The sequence below is a fragment of the Hippocampus zosterae genome, chromosome 7, assembly GCF_025434085.1.
Source record: "Hippocampus zosterae strain Florida chromosome 7, ASM2543408v3, whole genome shotgun sequence".
Classification (NCBI taxonomy): Eukaryota; Metazoa; Chordata; class Actinopteri; order Syngnathiformes; family Syngnathidae; genus Hippocampus; species Hippocampus zosterae.
Genome location: NC_067457.1, coordinates 4612769 through 4632773, shown reverse-complemented (window position 1 = coordinate 4632773; position 20005 = coordinate 4612769). Strand labels below are relative to the sequence as shown.

At 47.3% G+C, this 20005-nt stretch overlaps 2 protein-coding genes and 1 non-coding gene across 7 annotated transcripts; all 3 read right to left on the bottom strand.

Annotated features, from left to right (window-relative positions):
- Window positions 1–821: 821 nt before the first annotated feature.
- Window positions 822–11023, bottom strand: polr3e (polymerase (RNA) III (DNA directed) polypeptide E). Its single transcript, XM_052069656.1, has 21 exons — window positions 10785–11023; window positions 9270–9353; window positions 9131–9181; window positions 8959–9036; window positions 8757–8872; window positions 8033–8115; window positions 7804–7911; window positions 7678–7727; window positions 7451–7570; window positions 7276–7361; window positions 6863–6907; window positions 6681–6772; window positions 4782–4902; window positions 4619–4700; window positions 4288–4347; window positions 4018–4175; window positions 3880–3941; window positions 2846–3300; window positions 2388–2465; window positions 1436–1558; window positions 822–1322 (listed from the first exon to the last, which is right to left on the bottom strand). Exons 2-21 carry the CDS (start codon window positions 9306–9308, stop codon window positions 1266–1268), a joined length of 2064 nt encoding a protein of 687 aa, XP_051925616.1. The 5' UTR covers window positions 9309–9353; window positions 10785–11023; the 3' UTR covers window positions 822–1265.
- A 62-nt stretch (window positions 11024–11085) lies between these two features.
- On the bottom strand, window positions 11086–11167 carry trnal-aag (transfer RNA leucine (anticodon AAG)). The gene has a single exon. It is a non-coding gene; the product is annotated as a tRNA-Leu (tRNA).
- Window positions 11168–11628: 461 nt separating this feature from the next.
- Window positions 11629–19903, bottom strand: eef2k (eukaryotic elongation factor 2 kinase). Of its 5 annotated transcripts, none has more exons than XM_052069638.1 (19): window positions 19643–19903; window positions 18664–18925; window positions 18413–18469; window positions 17563–17663; window positions 16271–16331; window positions 16153–16190; window positions 15832–16003; window positions 15584–15733; window positions 15387–15519; window positions 15190–15317; window positions 14898–15096; window positions 14405–14463; window positions 14246–14323; window positions 14067–14123; window positions 13201–13332; window positions 12831–13019; window positions 12628–12752; window positions 12252–12430; window positions 11629–12106 (listed from the first exon to the last, which is right to left on the bottom strand). In XM_052069638.1, exons 2-19 carry the CDS (start codon window positions 18907–18909, stop codon window positions 11997–11999), a joined length of 2214 nt encoding a protein of 737 aa, XP_051925598.1. In that variant the 5' UTR covers window positions 18910–18925; window positions 19643–19903; the 3' UTR covers window positions 11629–11996. The 5 variants fall into 5 exon arrangements, with proteins under 5 accessions (XP_051925598.1, XP_051925599.1, XP_051925601.1 ...); XM_052069639.1 differs by having other exon boundaries at window positions 19648–19903; XM_052069641.1 differs by lacking the exon at window positions 14067–14123.
- Between the last annotated feature and the right edge of the window lie 102 nt (window positions 19904–20005).

The window sequence follows — 20005 nt, the reverse complement described above, 5'->3', positions numbered from 1 at the left end:
TTGGTGACATGTGAAAATAAAACTTTAAACTTGAGGGGTTTTTTCTGCGAAACCTCCAAATGTGCGACAATAACTAGAAACGTCAATCAAGGTGTCAAATCTGCCCACGGTACAGAACAGGTCATCAGTACCAGCAGTGTAGGGGTATACACACCAGTGTCTGGTGCAGGCAGCCCCGGTTTGAACCCTGCACCGGCAGCTCCTTTTTCCAGGAACCTCTCGAAAGTGAAGGCCAAAAGCAAAAACTGTTGCAGGCAGCGCAGAGGTCAAGGGGGGGTGGGAGTGTTAGATGAGGCAGGGGTCGGAAACAGGGGTTACACAGAAAAGTACTAATTTTTTGATGTTGGACTTATTAAAAAAAAAATAATAATAATACTAAATAGATTATTGGTAGTGGTGATGAACGTTGAGACGACCCCTGTGCATCTGTCATATTCACTACTACTAATAACATTTCTACTTACTACTATCAATATTATTCTATTAAGCAAGAATCGAAAACGTTTTTTGCGGGTAACAAGTATCGTCGTTATCCATTAGACCATGCAAGGTCATTGAGCAAACATTTCTGCTAGCTAATGATTCAGGCACCTTCACATTGACATTCTGTTATATATATGTAAAATAGGCAGAGGTCAAGGTCAATCTATAGCCAAATGGTATATGACTGTGAGTCCCACCTGGTGAACTGCAGTTCGAGCCCGGGTGTTGGCACTAACCACTTTTTCCTGAGACCTCTTAGACACCAGTGATGCTGCCAAGCAATGGATCCAGTACTGGCGCGACAAGATATGATGATGACCAAACTCAACACTTCCAACTAGACGTTTACATTTTATTGATCATCCACAACTGTTCCTGTGCATCCAGGTGAAAGGCAAACAAAATGCAGCAGTGAAACATTTGTCCCTTCTTTCAAACCACCATCGTGGTGAACACAAGTCCAGCTGCAAAAAGTCGGAAATTACCTTTTGGGGTTTATGATTGACACGACTGAGGCTCCATGTGTCTTGCTGCATCCTAAACCTAAAATGTTAGTGGATCAATGCAAATTGGCAGCCGTGTAAGCCTTAAAAAAAGCTCCATCGGAGAGGAGGCCCGACTTAAATAATGAGCCATTTGTGTTTCGAGCGCTTGTCCTTCAGAGACCTCTTTTGCATCCTTCCCAGCGGCAGACCGTGTCATCCTCGTGGTGACGGGCCGCGGTGGCGTTCCTTGGGACGCCTCGTTTGCCTCAGGGTGCCCCCGGGGGCAGGCCGCTTGGGTCAAGACTGGATGGTTCCCTTCAGGTACCACATACCGGCGTGGCTGCTGCAGCATTCCTGGAGAACGACAAAAAGCCATCAAATGAAAAAGAACAGTCAGTTCACTTTTTTTTGGGGGGGGGGGGGGGGATGAAAATACACAGCTCGACATCTCAGCGGCAGAGATTCACCTTGAGTAGCCGGTCCACGTCGGCCTTGGCGACGTCGCCCAACTCTTCGCCAAGTCGGGCTTGCACCGCGCTCCGTTTCACACGGTAGGTTTTGGTGAACATCTCGTAAAGCAGGTGCCGATGCTATGCACCCCCCGCCCCAACCCCAGGAGAAATACATTAGCTGAGCATAAGATGAGCTGCTTTTGTTGTGGTAAAATAAAACTATGCATTGCACCCATTTTCTTTGAAAACGCCTTACTATTCATCGTCTTATTTTGAAGCCTTATGATACATGGTTGTGGGGGAAAAAAAAAACACCTTACTATACACAGTCGTTATAAAAAAAAAATTCCTGTATAGGGTCTTTTTAACATGATCATTCCCTTTTAAAACGGCTTACTAACATTTCACATGGTTTGAAAAAAAAAAAAGCCTTCCCATCTGTGGAAAACAACTCCTTACTATTCATGGTCTTTTTGTGGCCTGATTTACAATACTTTGAAAACACCTTAGTATACAGGGTTGTAAAATACAATTTCTTAAAAAAAAACCCTTTTATGGACTTGGGGGGAGGGGGGGGGGGGTCTTGCATTCCACTTGCTTTTTATTTATGTACTTTCGAGGGCTAATTCAGCCATTTCTTAAGGCCTTTTTCACCATTCAGCAGGGTGGGATTCACAGTTGATTGAATGGACAGAAATCCGAGCTGGTGTTTAAGTCATTGCTGCCAACGGGCACATTTTTATTCTGTGACATACACAAATGAAATGACCACCGCATATTAAATTTTAAGGATTTTTATTAATATTAGAAGTGTTCCTCGAAAATTAAGGACATTTAAGAACATCTTAAAACCTTTCCATGGATTTTTATGAACTTTAAGGACTTTTTAGGCCATATTTTTTTAAAACGCATTACTACACGGTCATTTAAAAAGCCTTTTTTTCTGTTGTGTTCTTCTCTGGTTTACCTTGTCAACGTCCTCTCCGGTCTCCCACAAGCCAAACACCTTTTGCTCATCGGCAGAAGCTGCGGTCAGAGCGGGAAACTGCATAAATTTCAGAGAAACAGTGTTAAGTTTCAGCAAAGCTAACGTTTACATGTCGCACACTTCCGACACGGGGCAACTCGATGTGCTCCACGGCAACAATAAAGTAGTACTGAACACATTCGCAGAGCAGGGAGGACAAAAGTAGCCGGTTGAAATGACTAAAATAAAACATATTTTCACGAATGCACATGTGCAACCAAAGAGATCAAAGAGGGAAATTAAAAGACCTGACAGCATTCTGGATTTGGGCAATAATTGCATTCGGTGGCCAGATAAGGCTGCAGTGGGGCTAACATTTATCCCATAACTTGGGACAAGATTTCAAAGGCGGTAAATGCTGCAACATTGGAGAGCGGTTGACCGGCATAAAGACTCACAGGCACCATGATCTGTCTGCAGCGGCTGAGCAGCACGGCGTCCTGCAGCATGTGGTCCGACACGGGTCCGAAGGGGATGTGTCCCGCCGGCATGGCGGCCAGGTGGAGGCTAAAGAGCCTCTTGAGCTCGTTGAGCGTCAGGACGGGATTCTTTCCAAAGGTCTTTGTCACAAAGCCCAGCAGCTCTGGCGAGGGCGCGTTGGCGGGCCTGCCGCCGTTCGCGTGCTCGCCGCAACCGTTGAGGGAGCCGTTGGGGACGCCCGACCGGGACGCCGGAGGAGAGGACGTGTCCATGGGCTCAGCTTCGCCGTCGCTGAGGGGCTCCTGTTTGACGCGGACGCCGCCTGCTCGCTTGGCCTCCGGATCCTTCTGGAGAGAAGCCCGTTTCTCCCGAGCGCGCTCGTGGGCTAACTTCAGACCCTGCTCGCCGCTGATGTGGACCGACTCCACACTTGCTATAGTGATCGAGAATCAGAATCATTTGTATGAACGGCAAACAAGCTTCTTTGACTATTTTCCGTTTTCTCTGCGTGATCTTAGTCATTTATTTTATCCGGCAAGCAAGCCGGCAATTCATTCAGGTCCAACCAAACGGCACCCTAAAAGGAGTTTCATCCAAATTTTGGAGGGGAGGTTCCTATTGAAGTCACTTAGATCACCTTTTTGGGCTCTTACAATTTTGGGAACTAAAACGCCTTACTGGTGTTTTAATCATCATTGGGGTCGAAAGCATCAGCATTACTATTCTAATTGTACACATTGGAAACATTCTCACTCGGAATTATTAGCGTTACCGGGGCCTGAGCCAGAGATGGGATTGCCATTAGCTTGATGCTAGCACCGAAAGCTCCTTTTTAAACACCTTACATAATATATACGATTCTATGAGTGTTAGCAACTTTTCATGGTTCTGCACAGAGGCACGACTACTTTATTTGGGGGGGGGGGGGGGGTTATTCTTCTCGGCATTCCAATGATGGATGAAGCATCTCGTATTAGGATTCTCGGCTGGCTGAAGCGGCCTCTTTACATACCAGACTGGGGAGCCTTCTTTGGCACAAAGTCATCTTTTGAGAAGTTAAAGACTTTTTCCAACCTTCAAAGGCAAAAAGACCAAAAATAGATCAAAAGTTGTACAAAGTCCGTTGGCCAAAACTTGCGACGCGACCCACTTGCTCTGGATACCCAGCCAAAGCATGTGCTGCCGGTGGGCCACGTCGGCATGCTTCTTGACAAAGTCGGGGTCGGAGGGCAGCAGGAACTCCCAGCCGCGGTTCGCACGAGGCACCGCCACCTGCTCGAGGAAATCCTTCACATCCTCTGGAGGAAGCTGCAAAAAAAGAGCTAGCGCTCAATTTCACCTGAATGATTACATTTGAGCACGGTTGTTTGAGGACATTGGAAGATAGCAATACCAAACTAACTCAACAACAGAGGCTTACTTTGATCACGGCCGCCACTTCCTTCCTCATCAGGGAGCGTTCCAGAGTAAACCGCCACATCTGCAGAGTGACAATTTTAGGAGGGCGGGGGCAATGACTTCGGCTTGGCCACTATGGCCTTCAAATTTTTTTTTAAATACAATTTTTTTTAAACAAGTGCTTGTGCCTTGTTGTGACTTAGATGGTCAGATCACGTTTTACCAACGAGCCGCAAATAAATCCAGTCAATTCCTAAGGGATCACCTTTCTGTTTGCCCTTTTTTTGTTGTTGTTGCAAATTTAAAACTAGCATGGAAAAAAAATAATCTTTGATAAAGTAAAAAGCCATCACCACAAAGTCTCGCGCCCGACACAGCACGTCAGCCGGAACTCCGCTGTGAGGACTGCATGTGTTTCTGGGATACAGAACGTCACTGAAAGGATTAAAAAATAAAAATAAAAATTCAAACCAGCTGTCTCCGACTTTTACAGAGTAGCTGGGCCTCGTACTGTACCTCTTCACCACCCAATTGCCCTGGACTAGCAGCGCCACTTGTTGGATGCAGCGTAGCACAGCGGTGGCATCGGTGCCCGAGGCCAGCAGGCCCATCAGGTTGGCAAACTGGATCACCTTCACTGCAGGCAACAAGGCACGTGTTACTCATTTAATCTTTTGTCCTTTTAAAACTAACATGGAAGGCAAAAACATTTATAGGTGAGCTTCAAAAAATTTTACACACACACAAGAATCCTCGTCTCACCCCTCGGGTAGTGTCCATCCCCCATTCAGCTCGGGTCCTCTACCAGAGGCCAGGAAGCTTGAGGGTTCTGCGCTTTTCTGGACCGAGATGTCCAATGTTCCCGGGATCTGTTGCAACCACTCACCTAGTTTGGGGGGGGGGGGGGGGGGGTCACTGACCACCCCAGGCACGACCGTCACCTTTACCTTCCAGGCTCTCTCCAGCTCCTCTCCGAGCCCTTAATATTTCTCTAGTTTCTCATGTTGCTTCTTTCCGAGGTTTCCATTTGGGACCGCTACATCCACTGCAACAGCTTTTGCCCTTGATCCATGGTCACAATATCTGGTTGGTTCGCCATTACCATCTTGTCAGTCGGCATCTGGAAGTCCCACGGGATCTTCGCTTGGTCATTCACCACCTTTGGAGGCGTTTCCAGTCCATACTCCGCACGGACGACGGTCCCTCTTCGAGCACCTCATCCCCCGTTCCCCATTATCTGAGTAAGTCATCCCATCTGAGCCTTGATGTATTCTTGGAGCTTGGATGTTTCATCCTGGACAGTGGCTCTTACGCTCCTTCCTTACGGCTTGCTGCAAGTACAATCTCAGGGTGCTGGATTTGGGGTGGAACCCTCCATGCATGGTTAGGAACTTCCGAGGTACATGTAGCTGTCCTCAAGGTTTACTTTTATTGAAATATACCGTATCTTCCGCACTCAAAGGCGCACTGGATTATGAGGCGCACCTTCAATGAATGACTTATTTTGTCAATTTTTTCATATACTGGACGCAGTGGATTAAAATAACTACAATGCTTCCATTAGATGGAGCTATGCTCCTTCCGTTCAACTCTGAAAAACGTAAATTAACAATTACTTCAATGAAACGACAAAAAATGTAATCATGCATCAAAACAGAAAATCTAGCGAGTAAATGACAAAATAAATTCTGTAGCCCCCCCTACAGCATAGCTCAACAGAGCTATGAGTCGTCAGTAAAATGAAGTGTTTATTTTTTGTTGTGTACTGTATTGACAAATGAAGAAATCACAAAATAAATTCTGTAGGGGCGGCTACAGAATTTATTTTGTGATTCTCTCTTTTGATGCATTATTTTAATTTTTCCTAGTTTCATTGAAGGAAACATTTATTTACGTTTTTTCGGAGGCGGTCGTGAACGCCTCTCGAGTCGAAAAGAAGGCACGGAGACGAACAAAGACGTAGCTGTATTTGTTGAGATTGAAAACTATTCAAGCGTTTTAAAACAAACTACACCACAGCTCTCCTTTTTTCGGAGCTGCGACAAAAGCTTATTTAATAAAGCAGCGACACAGTTCACTGAACCAACAGCATATTAGAACATTGTAAGCCCGTCTCCAGCAAGGAGCCATCTTGGGGTCGTCATCATGTGTAATGACCATACACAAGGCGCAAACAGATTTTAAGGCGCGCTGTGACCATTTGAGAAAACAGAAGACTTTTCGGTGCGCCTTACAGTGCAGGAAATGCAGCATATTTTTATTTGATAAAACAAATAGTGAACCATACATTTTAGGCGACCCATTTTCATACAAAAAAAAAAGGATTCATACAACAAATAGTCCTTGTTATTCTGTGGGAAATGTAAATGCTCGCGGAGTCGAGTGCATACCGTATATTCATTCGCGTTAGCTCACCGTTCTTCATCAACGTCCTGATCTGCTCGCCGAGCGGCAGCGTGCGCAGCTGGGCCATGGAGAGCACGTTGCTCGGGCCAATGGGCTTCACGCTGCCACGGGAACAAGGACGTACGTCATGAAAAAAATAAAATGTATATAAAAATAAAAAATTTGGTGCGAAATAAGAGACCAACACTTACACTTTTTCCTCTGCCGGCGGTGGCATCAGCATGGTGAGGTACTCCCTGTCAGGACAAAAAATAATTGTTCTCACCAAACTTTAAAAAAGACATCTTGTACTGAATGTCTATTTTGTATCTCTGATGGTGTCGATGTATTTAACACTACACCGTAATTGATGACGAGGACCTGGGTTTTGGTCACGTGAATAAAGAGACGCCTGGCATCAAATAAACACGACAAGGGGCACTTTCTGAAATTCACATTATTCTTGAATGGCGATAAAATCAGCCCCCTCTCCAACCAAAGTCCCTATCGACAGATTGTAGTAACACTGTACGATGGAGAGAAACATCTGCCATAAAGTGGAGCAAATAAATGGCTAAAGGGCCACAACGTGAGGAAATCCCATCTGCGACTCAAAAGCACTCACATGGGCGTTTTGACCAGCTGAGAGTTGTCAGAGGCGTCCCCGTGCCGACAGAACAAATACTGCCTCTCGTGTTCCGACCGCCCATCCTGAGGTCATACAAGATGGTGGACCCACATTAGCGGCACTCAAACAATACTTGGTGGGCGGCGGTGGGGCCGTCGTCGAGACATGTTACATGGACGCCGTGGTGCTGTAAATGGATCCAGGGCTCCTCGGCTTGCTTCTTCTGGAGGTACTCGTATGACTGGATCCTCCTCCGGTGCGCTTGCTCCGACTCGGGCCGAGCAAATCTCACCTTTGAATACGATTTAATCACAATAAATTACACGATACGTTGAAATACTTGAGGCGTGCACGGGCAGTCAACCGCTGATCGGTTTGGGGGGGGGGGGGGAGACTTGCCGAAATAGCTTTGGCTTCATCCTCGCCTTCGTCCTGGGACGAGTCTCCACCTGCGTGGAAGGGAATACAACAGATGGAAAACTTAATGTAAAAACACGGGAGGGGCTCATTTAAGTCAACTCGCACCTTCATTGGCCGCTTCTCGCTCCCGGGTTCTGTTGTCGGCCTTGTCCAAGTACGCAAAGTTGGGCCTCATCTGCAGGATTCCCGTCAGCGGAGTCATGTGAAGCTCGCCTGTGGGCAACAACAACAACAAGCCGCACATTAAAAATGAGATAATATTTGTCAATGAGCACAATGGGCATTTTCCTCACGGGTCCCAATTTGCATTTTTCTTTCAAGAACAAGTTGATACCTTTTCGGAAGACGGCGGCAGCGTATAGGGAAGTGTTGGTGGTGGCCTGGGTGGACGAGAAGATCTGATGGTCCATCATTTTCCTGCACAAAAGACATCGGTTACTTGTGTACGCAAACCCACCAAGACTGGAAACTGAAAGGTACTGAGATGAGGCACATGGGAATAGGAGGTCCCACATAACAGCAGAACAAAAATGTTTTTTCAAATATTTAATGCTTCAATCCTAATTTAGGATTAGGGCCAAATGTGACCCCATGCGTTCTCCAGGGTTAAATTATATCATATTGGCAAAAACAGGAGGAGATATTTCATGCTGATGTTAAAAAAAAAATAGTTATTGAAATTTGTTTAAGTGTGTTATAGAAATGATGCATTTTTATTAAAACCGATTTCCTAAAAAAGTTTTATACATTTTTAAAAATATTCATAAATATGTGAATGTAATTTTTTTATTGTACATATAAGACTTGTACAATCCTGACAAAGCCTAAACATTTTTAAATAACTTATTTTTAGTTAATATAAATCAAACACAAATTATATTGTAATTTTTTTTACGACCCCCCCCCCCCCCCACTCCAATCTATGGAAATAGTGTCAAAAATATGATAATCTACTTTTACTAGCAAGACAGCGGGACATCCAGCGGTGCTTTCCCAGCCTAACAGAGAAACGCTGAATGTTCTGGAGCAAGGGATCATTTCGCCAGTTCAAAACCTACATCGAATAGGTGTTGTTCTCGTCGTTGCCCATGCCATCCACGTTCAGCGCCATCTGCTCGCCCTTGCTGCTGCAGTAGTTGGGGCTCGTGGTGTTCATGGCAACATGAAGCTCCATCTAGCGGCAAGGACAGCGCCATAATCAAGTCTTTCTGGAATCGCTTTAGAAAAAGGCACGGATGGATTTAAAGGTTTGCTTGCTACCCTCTGCTGCTTGGGTTTGATCTTGGCGGCCAAAAGGCTGACGTTGTCGTAGGTCATGGTGGATGGTCTCACAGGGTACTGCGACGGGAGAAGAAAAAAAAAAACCCAGTAAATTTGTTTTTGTTTATTGAGGGAACCAATTTACCCTCCGTGCAAAACCAACGACACCCACCTGTAGTAGATAAAGCTTCTCGGCTAGGCTTTTGGCGAGATAGACGTCAATCTGGAGTGGCAAGGGGGGAAAAAAAAAAAAGTGATCGGCGCCGATTGAGTCAACAGCAAAAATGTTTAATCTTCCCGTGAGCGCATACCTCCTCTATAATGGGGTCGTCGTCATCCCCGCTGGCCATATTTTAGCTAGCGGAATCAGGAGGTATAGGGAGAGTGAATCCAACCTTTCAATAGGAGACACAATACGGTCAAACGTGTCTGTGGTATACTTTTGTCAAAACGCAAAGAATCAAGAGAATTTTTTCTTGCTCTGGTGAAACTGGCTCATTGTAGGGGCGGATCACATCCTATCCCGCTGGGCCAATGACAAGGTCTCCTTTCGTTAGATTGACAACCAGTGGCCTGGATCTCGCCCGGCACTTCCGAGACCTTCTCGTTGCAGAGCTCGCAGTGAGAAACTAAAGCAACCGCCCTAAGAAAACAACTCCACAAAGCAATCGAGTGTCATTTATGAGAAACATCTCTCACTCTAAGCGAGCGGCCATTGCTTTTCTTTGCATGATTACTTATGATGCACCGTTTCGTCACTGTGAAATGACTTCAGTCGCTCGGACTTTTTAAGTTTATTCCCAGTGAGCGTGCACCCGTTGCATAATATGTTGCATTTTATCACCTGGCCCTTTAAGTCCACATTATGCAATGAAGCGTTGAGACGGATGACACCAACAAACAGACACCGCTACCTCCAAGGCAGACAATTTTTTGGGGGCTGCCACGTCAAAGTGGCTCTTTGGCTTCTAAACTTTGGGAGAGAAACTTGGCGTGTTGGTGGTTATGCTCATTATTGGGCTTGAGGTGCGACACATACAGTAGACACTTATTCACAGGTATTCGGATAAACGTTTTACTTGCTACACTCAATACGTGGCCAAGCACTAAAGAGAAGCAACTAGTTGCATCCAAACATTAAAATTTTTAATTTTATCACGTCGGTTCTAAAAGCTTCAGTGGAACATTTCCCCCCAATTCTGTGAGCCGTGGCAGCTCAAACGAGGTTTCACCTGCAAGAAAATCAACCGTTATGCGTCAGAAAGTTACATTTTAATGTCCAAACACGACATTCATGTGATGACTCAGTGCTCGAATGCTAACAGAAGCAGGTAAACGCCACTAATGGGGTAAAACAGGTGATGCAAGACCGTGAAATCGAATTACTTTCCGAGCTCTAAACACGTTCAAACAATCTAACTTACACCACCGGGCAACAATTAGTGATTTTAAGACTTTTTTCGAGTCGTTATTCCGCAAAATACATACATTTCGGGTTGGGTTAGCACATTAGCAAAACACAGCAAATTGTCAGACGGGCCTGCACTAAAGTCGGCCAAACTAGTAAATAACGTGCAAAAATACCACACTACGTGCGTTTGCAAAACCCGCTACACGAAACCCACGTAAAGAACAATATGTTCGAATAACACACGTAAACGTGACGGAATGAGCCAACGTTGGAAGTAGCCGCTGGTTAGCAACTTTAGCATAGCTACCTAGCTTTGATTCACACATGCCGGTTGAAATAACATTTGGGGGAGGGGGGGCTGATTCCAAGCGTAAATTAGCCCTGTAGTGTATCACACCAACACGAAATACTTTACCTGCACAGAGCCAAGTGTGTCGAGCTATCTCACAAGCGTGACATTTGTCCGACAAACTGGACGCCGCAGAGAAAGGATGAGAGCGAACGTAAGTGAAGCGGGTACCATGTTAACTCGGATCCACAGGCGACACGTGGGGAGCGAGGCCGAGCCCACAATGCAAAGCGAGTAATCAGCCGTGATCATATTAATCAGGTGTCACTTTTGGGGTGTTATCAATAATCGAGGGGCGGGGGTGGGGGCGTTTTTATGGTTGACATTGTGCATTGTGAGTTTGCGCAACATCGCGTCCCAAAAGTAATGGCAGCGGTGGGATTCGAACCCACGCCTCCGAAGAGACTGGAGCCTTAATCCAGCGCCTTAGACCGCTCGGCCACGCTACCGATACGTATGGTGTCTCTTTCTTATATACATGAAGAAAACACAAGGGAATTTTTTTTTTAAATCTCAAAATCATACAAAATCGGGTTTCTCAGCTCAAGAGCCAGGACGCCATTTTAACCGGTGCTGATTTTATATTATAAGGTTTGTATCCTGTCTTTGTTGTTTTGTTGTTTTGTTGTTTGACTTTCTTCTTGGTCCCTGTCATTTGTATGGCACTGCAATCCAGTTTGACGTAAAGCATCTATAATCATTGGCGCCCCCGGTTCATCTGTGTTCACGATTGTAAAATGAAATCAGTTATTGCAGAAGGAAACTCTCGTCCTCAGAATTGTAGAAATGGTTCGTCACCCGCAGACCTCAAGGGGTTGAATCCATAGGAGAGGACTTTTGGGCCACACAACCTATCATTCAAAAATCCCACAATACCTATAATTAAAAATAAGAACAAAATATTGACTGATAAAATTCAATGCAAACTTTATTTCTTTTTTTAACAGTCACATTATGATATCTTTTTCTTTGATTTTAGACACACTCTTCCAATAGAAATGTGTTAAGTAAACAATTGGATTATTTTTGGCTCCACGGACCACATTCGCAGAATACAAACTCAACAATAAAAGAGTAACTTCCCCGAAAAAACGAGAATCTTGAGCTAAAGATTTGAAGAATCTTAAATGGTGAAAGGCTTAAACATGCATAGTCACGCAAAGCACCGTTAGCTAAAAACCTGTTATATTAAAAAAATATGTAAACGCAACACGTTCAGCATCTGGCATGACATATGAAGCTTTTTTTGGGGGGGGTAAAATTGCGCAACGAGTGCCGTTACTCTTCCATCAGCGCCCACGCCTCCTCGGCTTTCATGTAGTACTGGTTTGCCGAGCGCCCTTTCATGGCCTCCATGGCAGCTTCTGCGGCTTCTGTAAACAGATCACCTGCAGAGAACGACGCGAGAGGTTAAAAGGGTCATGGGGAAACATACCTCAGCGGTCGAGATTTTAAATTTGCCGAGATGCGGGACAACAGAAATGAACCGCCGCTGCATGACGGTCTTGCCATGACTTCTCTTTGTGGTTCTACCTGCTTTCTGGGGGTCCGCGGCGAGGTTGTAACCCCCCACCATGAACATCTCGGCCTCTCTGGCCAGCAGGAGGTAACGAGGGTCGTCCTGTATGCCGTCGAACTCGCCGCCCTCGTCGTGCTCGTCCATGTTCAACGCGTTGTCATACCAGCGGATCGCCTCCTTCCAGTCTTGCTGTCTGTTGTGATGAAGAAAAAGGAAAGCGATGGCGCGGAGGCTACGTACGCGCTGTGGAAATATTTTTGCGCAACCGTGCGTGACAGGCAACGGATTAAAATATGATACGATGATCTCTTGGCAATTTGGTTGGGAATCGAGGAGCAATAACAGAGAATTTCCACCAGGGGGCAGTACCTTCGCACAAACGGAACTCACTTGTCAGCTGACAGATTGACTCCCGTGTCAAAAGCTCGGGCCACCGTGATCATTGAAGATCTGTCGCCGGCTTTGGCAGCCTGCAGGAGGTAATTGAAGCCTTTCATTCGGTTTCCTGCGTTTTCCTGAAAGCGACACCGCGATATCAACAGTCAAGCGAGGGTCAGAGAGAAAAACGGAGCCGGCGGAAGAGGAATCTGTACCTCCAGCTGCATGTTGGGCAGGATGTGGTGGGGCAGCTGCAGGCAGCACTGGCCGATGGCCACGATGGCCTCCAGCTCGCCGCACCGGGCGGCTCGCTCCAGGTGAAACATGGCCGAGTCCTCGTCCCACTGCTCGTCCTTTTCGCAGAAGCGTCCCGCCTCGTGGTAGCGCACCATGGCCAGGTGAACCTGGACACCGGGAAGCTTCGGATCTCAAAACGCAAACTACTCTTCCGCTTTGTCCTCTTCTACAAAGGGCGCCGTTACCATGGCGAGAGGCCCCATTGCATAATTAGACATACCATATGTGGACGTGGACTTTTTTGGATTTTTGGACACTGTGGATTATTTTTTAAGCGTATCTTTTCACCTTCCCCAGGATTGACTGTCCGATGTGCTTCTGCATCAGCGAACTGAGTCGCTCCACCTCGGTGGCCACGCAGGAGGATCTGTGCACGTGAGCCCGCGCCGAGTGGAAGAAGCTCCACTTCTCCTCGGTCAGCTGTGCGGAAAACACACACGAACAAAAACGGTTTAGCGGCGAATTCTTCACGGGGTCCCCATCGATGAAGCTCAATGTGCAGGGTTGTACCCCTCAACTTGATCAACTTGAAGAGTACATCCCTGTTGGTATGAATGGAAAAAAAATCACACAAGAGGAATGGAAAAAAAAATGCTAACACACACACACACAAAGCAACAAGTACATGGAAACAGAAGAGGTCGATGGTTGGTTTGTCTTTTTGATTTTTCTGTCCAGTGCAATTAACACCAAATCTCTCATGCTGGATCGATACGACATGGACAAAAGTCTTGGGACAGGCTCTTATTAGCAAGACATTTTTGGACACGTTCTCAAGTTGCTCTTCGATGCGTGTTTGCGTGCTGAGCATCCTGTCCTCAAACATGAGTGATTTCCAGTTAGGTGCAACGCTGACCCAAAACTTTCATCCGTATTGTGTATTTGTGCTCTGTGACATTGTACAGAGACATGCCATGCTTGTTGGGGGGTTGGGGGGGGGGGTCAGAATCACCCCTTCATGGTTTGGATTTAAGATCTCTGAGCCTCTCGGTACTGTATATCAACCGGCGCCCTCTAGTGGAGCAACATGATAAATATTTGGATTGTGAAGTTAGAAGAGGAATGAGTGGAAGGAGATGCGATGGAGAGAGGTCGTTTGACCTCCCGCGGTGATGATTACATGTGGCACACCGGCGTTTCGTATGTTGCTTTACCCGTCTGACACTGTCCTCGTCCGACTCGGAATAATGTCTTTGGTAGTGGTGGCGGGCCTACAGCGTTTCGAGATAGGACATGCGTCATAAAAACGACTGCCGCGGGAAGAAATGACAATGTAATACACAAAATTAGCAGGGGGGGGGGGGGGGGGTTCAGAATGCATCAAGACGTTTACCCCGTCTGCGTGGTCGTTGGGGTCTCCCTCACTCCTCCTCTCGCTGGGGTAGCCGCTGTCCCCGCCGCTGTCCGACTCCTACACACACAGACCGCAACAAAATGCGAGACTTCTGCTCAGTGGACTCCACCCTAACGGCTCAAAGGTTTAATTTCCTACCCTGTGTTCCCCTGCGTTGTCGATTCGTTCATGTTCGTACATCCCAGTGAAGGATAAGCCTGTAAAAATGGAACCATTTTTTAAATTAATCAAATCGATTGATCAATTAATGAAATCTGTGGGGCTGAAGTCGCGTCATTCCCCCGGAGTCCGATGCTGAACTGTGAAGTCCTAGAGTGAAGAATCACTTCAATCTGTAAAGAATTCAGTTCATTTTTCTGACGTGTTCCATATTCGTTATTTGCTATATGCCTTGATCAAATGTTTCTCACTACTGCGCCCTTGTGGCGATCGACTGCAATTGCACTTGCCATTTTAAAGGAGATTGATGTGGGACCTTTTTGTTTTTGCAACATCATAATTACAAAGTAACCTCCGGTGACTTTTACGACTAACTGTAGAGTGATTACTTCGTATTACAAAGCGGGCGTAATAGCGTCACGTTACTTTTCATTTTCATCGCGTTACGGGCATGACTGGCAAGCATACGCACCGGCTGGAGACCTTGACATGCACACGGGCGCCACCAGAGGGGAGCAAGGCACCGAGTCCGCGTCACTCATGCTCTCGTCGACCGACGAGGTCTCCGACAGGCGGGACAGCAACGGCGGCGCCCGGCTCCCGGACATGGTGCGGACGCGGGGGGAACCGCATTGCTCCTCGCAGCCCCTCAGCACCGTTTTTGCGGACTTCTAATGAGAGAGAAGGGAAAGCGTCAGGAGAGCCGAGGCGATCGCGAGCCGCGACGGGATGGCGGCGGGTGCGAGTGAGGGCGAGTAGCCGACCAGCAGTTTGTTGGTGCAGTCCAGCTGCTGGCTCTCGGCCGGGGACAGGTCGAAGGGCGTCAGGCCCATGCACTTGCAGATCTTGTTGCACATGTGCGAGTGGAAAAAGAGCGCCATGCCTCGCACGCCTGTTGACGTAAAGACCCCTGACTTCACCGCGCACGATGCCCCCGAACATAAAAAGTGGAGAGACGTACCCAGATTCCCGTCGCCAAAATCCGTTCCCTTTTCCGTGTGAATCTGAGGGTCGGTGTAGAGATCGCCGACGCCCTGGATGTCCACCACGATCAGCTGGTGGCCCGAACGCTCAAAGGTGAAGTGGCTAAACGCCTGACGGACAAAAGACCGGCGTGAATACGACGCGGCGTTTTTTTCACCGCGACGGCGCTCTCACCTGCGGCGTCAGTCTGATGTTATCGTCCCTCACGAAACCCGAGTTGGAGTTGTACTTGATGTACTTGCCCTCGATGTAATGCTCCAGGTGGAAGAGCGGCTTGCCCGGCCTCTCGGTCATCTCCACCACGCACATCTGCATGATGTCCACCTAGCCCGGGTTCCCCCCCCCGCCCCCCCGGATGTTATGCTTTGCTGCATCCTCGATTGGATTTCACGCGATTGGGGGTGGCGGGGGTTCTCGTCTACCTGCTTGGGAGGCTTGTGGCGATTGAACTCCTCGCCCCAAAGTTTGGCCTCCATCTGCAGACGCACGTCCTCGAAGTAGACGTTCCTGTCCACCGTCTCCATGTAGCGCTTGGCCACGTAGTTGCAGGCCGTCTTCCAGTTGTGGCTGTGCGAGAAGCTGGACAGCTTCTTCCTACGAGCCAAGACCACTTTTAGAGGCTTCAAGGTGCTCTGACATCACCATGGCAACCCTCCAGCCCGACCCCCCGCGGCCGCCGCAACCAGCTGGGACATGAAACGGAGCGTACGAGCGCCTGCGCAAAAGGAAATGGTTGCACTTACGTTCTGAAGCACTCTCTCATGGCTCCTCTGCCAAACGGCTGTGACGGAAAGACAAATATTCAGGTCTGAAATCAATTGCGCTATCCGAGCAATGTCTTTCTTGGGGACGTGATCGTACCTGGGCGGCCATCTTGATGTGGACCCGATCTTGGGCCCACTCGCCCGTGATCGCGTTGTACCTGCAATGGATTCAGAATTTGGACTCCTTGTGAGCAAAGAGCATTTTTTTTGGTAGTAGACTGTATATTTGACAAGTGCTATTTCTCAATACATGAAAGTTGATATCGTTTTCTTTTTCCGTTCTTTTGAAGGGGGATTCATTCATTCATTCATCTTCCGAGCCGCTTGATCCTCACTAGGGTCGCGGGGGGTGCTGGAGCCTATCCCAGCTGTCTTCGGGCAGTAGGCGGGGGACACCCTGAATCGGTCGCCAGCCAATGGGTTAAACTGCATTCATAAAACTAAAGGTAATGCTGAAAATTGATTTGTTACGCTCTCCATAAAACCCATCCACACTTCACAAAGCACTGCGTTATCTCCACGTCCAACTTTGCCCCTCCCCCCCCTGCTGCGTGCATGCATACTACCTGGCTGCCGCGCCGGTTTGTTTTGAACCTCAGGTGTACATTATTTATCCTCTGCGAAGAACGACTAATATTATTGCCCCGTACCGAGTCACTGAGAGTCGCGGTGACATTTGTGTCTGCGGGATGGCGTAATACTGCCCCACAGTGGGCAAACGAAAAAACGCAGTTCAGAATTTCGGAGCGCCGCTCAACTCAACAGAGGTTTTACGGTTTTGTTTTTTGTGCCTGGCGAAACCGCATCGGGCCGGGAACACAATGTGCCGTTTTTGCGCCCCGGCAGAAAGAAGAAGAGGAGGAGGAGGAGGATGGGGAGAGTAAAATTAGCCGCCACTCCCCCTCGCTCGACTGTGGCTTATATAAGCGACTCAATGCGAAATAAGCACTCAGCGAAATAAGCCCCTCCTGCATTGTGCGTCTGCCTATGGCGTGACGTGGCACGCGCGGCCAGATGTGAAGCGTTGTGGGGTTCCGTGTCCTTGCTGACCTCAAAACGAAAAACTTTTAAAGTTATTTCCTGTTCACGCGGTCATACCGAAGATCCTCTTTGCCAAGACTTTAAAAAGGAAGGAGGAACTCTTATTTTATTATTTTTTTTGCGCTTCATGTTGTAAATTTGCTGCGTTCATTTACGACTACCAGAATGACACGCGACACCGGCCCCCCCTCCCCCTCTCTAAGATTGTTGTCTTCTCCTCTTGCGGCAGAAAATGGACGAGTGACGAGTGACACTCGCGTTTTCTGGTCCATAGGATGATCAAATTCAATGTCGAGACGAAAACTGGGAGCGCAGAGACGTAGCAATCAATCCGATGGTTATTCTGACCTGTAGCGCAAGCAGGCTTCCGTCTCTTTGTCCTCCAGGTGAAATTCGGCCCAGGGGTCCGGCATGGCTTTGGCCTTCACGATGGCATTTTTCCACGTCTCCTTTAGCAACAAGCACATTGCGTTCATTTGTAAATGTGGAATGAGTTCATTTTTTAAGCTTCTTTTTGTTTTGGTTTTTTAGATGGAAACACAGGTAAGAACTCAGAAAAAAAGTATTGGAAATGTCATCGAAATGGGGTCACAGATGTCAATTTTGGTAAATTTGTGCATCACACGGTGTCACTTTTCCTCATTTGGTGCATGCGGCAAAAAAGGTCGCCGCTCTTTTTTTTTTTTTTTTTTTTGTCAATTCATTGGCGCAATGAACTCAGGGACACACCTAAGGTAAACTGCCGCCGGGGTGGACTTGTTTGCAACGACGGAGTTAAGCAAGTTGGACGGCACGCAGTGCGATGGCGAGGATTGAACCGCGGCCGTGTCTGAAAATAACTTCCTCAGCGGGGCGGGGTTGGTCGCTCATCATGTCAAGTCATTTAATCCTTCACCGCCCGGGGCGGTGCGCACGTCTCCCTCGTCCGTTGCCGCGTTCGCTAACTAACGAGTCAACGTCTCGGACAAAATTCACTTGAGGAATCCTTTTTTGTGCAGGTGTACCTAATGAACCGTCAGCGGAATGTTCCAAAACATAAATCATGCAGATGAATAGAACAGAAAATGGAAACGTTTGAACAAGGGTGACAGTTAAAGGGGAGGTGGGGGGGAAAAGGCACTACAAAAGAAAGAAGGTTGGAAATATGATACGTAGTAAAGGGGAGGTACAGAATAGTAATTGAATTGGTATAACATACCCGTGCACTCTCAGACAAAACGTGGTACGAACCTTCCGCCAAATGCTCTGTTTGATTCTATGTTGGGGGGGGGGGGAGGTGAAAAAAAATGCACCACTTTTCATCAGCATAGCACATAATGCAACAAGACAAACAATAACGCTTCAGCAAAGCTACACGTGCACATTGTTCCCAATGACAAAAAAAATCTTATTTAAAATCATTGAAAACAAATGACGGGAGCGGGGGGGGGGGGGGCAACGCCTCCTCACCTTATACAAAAATTCTGTCTTAGGCAGTGAGTTTGAAAGCTGCCGGTTGTTGATTGAGTTCTGCATGTAATGGCAGATGTCTCGGACGGGGTCGTCCTCCAGGATGGAGCAGATGAAGGCTTCGTCCTCCTCGCCGTCGTCATCGTCGGTTAGCGAGGACACCCGCTGCTTGGGCGCGCACCTTTTGTCCGAAGACCTGGAGCTGCTGCCCTCTTCCTCCATTCTGAACATCAGCTCGTCTTCCATTATGTCCACTGGTGTGCTAAAATAAAAAGACAAAAGACGATTGCAATTGCAAATGATCAATTTATTTGAATGAAATCAACTTGTTTGTATTTCAGGTGCATTGAGGGGTACTGTTGTCAGTACTGTAAAGTACTGTAAAGTATTTGGCGCTACTTTTTTCCACATTCAATGTATGCAGCAATACTTGTAAACTTGTTTCTGTTTTCAGGAAGGCTGCCTAGCTACTGACATCGATCAAATTCATATCCAACTTCAAAGTATTTCCTGTAATAAGACTCCAATTTAAGGAATAAAAAAATCAATTGCACATTTCATAGGTTTATTACATATTATTTCTAATATTTACAGCAATTTGGAGGATATTTGTTTGCCTTCGGTGGATATTTAAGGGCGACATTGAGTGGTTGTAAATGATCGTTGTGTGTCAGTGTGTCATGAACAGCGGTGGCCCCAGACAGCAAGACTGTAGCCACGCATGATTCGAACGCGAACCTCAAAACTGTAACCCAGCCGTGCTAACTGACCACCAATCCACCCTGTTGTACGTCAATCGTTAGCTGATTCTGCACATTTTGAATGGTGTGCTGCAGCTGGGACAAAAATGGAGCACGCTTTCATGGATGCACCATATTCGATTGCAGCATTCTGCAAAGGGGATTTCCCTCACTCTAACCCCCTCAAAACAAACACAAAAATGCATCTGATATGCTATGCATGCGCTAAATTAACCCACCAAACCTGTAGCTTGATACTTTGTGACGAACGTGTGAACAAGCGCTCTCCTCTCGGGTCGAACCAAAGCACTTTCCTCTTAGCGACAAGATGTCACGCAGTTTGACGAATTCCTCTGACGGATCACTCTCCGCCTCTCCAGCGAGCCCTGAGGGTCCCGAGGCAAGCGGTTCGATCGGAGGTTTTTTCGCGACGGTTCCACCAGCCGCCACGCCAATACCGACCGTCCGCACGTAACAAACAGGGTTCTGTGGAAGCCCCGCCCCACAAGGCCTCTGCAACCTTTCAGGCTGTCGGAAATTTCAAAACAAACGCCCCACCGCGTAACCCACATAAAGAGACGTAAAAAAGTTAATAGACGCAA

What these genes read in the sequence shown, in the direction of transcription:
- polr3e (XM_052069656.1), bottom strand. Translation starts at nt 9,308, where the DNA reads ATGGCCAGCGGGGATGACGACGACCCCATTATAGAGGAG. An exon ending in TCAAACCCAAGCAGCAGAGG is followed by an intron (nt 8,873 to 8,958) that starts GTAGCAAGCAAA and finishes CCTTGCCGCTAG; the next exon opens with ATGGAGCTTCATGTTGCCAT. An exon ending in GCAGACAGATCATGGTGCCT is followed by an intron (nt 2,466 to 2,845) that starts GTGAGTCTTTAT and finishes AAATTTATGCAG; the next exon opens with TTTCCCGCTCTGACCGCAGC.
- eef2k (XM_052069638.1), bottom strand. Translation starts at nt 18,909, where the DNA reads ATGGAAGACGAGCTGATGTTCAGAATGGAGGAAGAGGGCAGCAGCTCC. An exon ending in GAAGCCTGCTTGCGCTACAG is followed by an intron (nt 16,332 to 17,562) that starts GTCAGAATAACC and finishes AATCCATTGCAG; the next exon opens with GTACAACGCGATCACGGGCG. An exon ending in TTTTGGCGACGGGAATCTGG is followed by an intron (nt 15,318 to 15,386) that starts GTACGTCTCTCC and finishes TTACGTCAACAG; the next exon opens with GCGTGCGAGGCATGGCGCTC.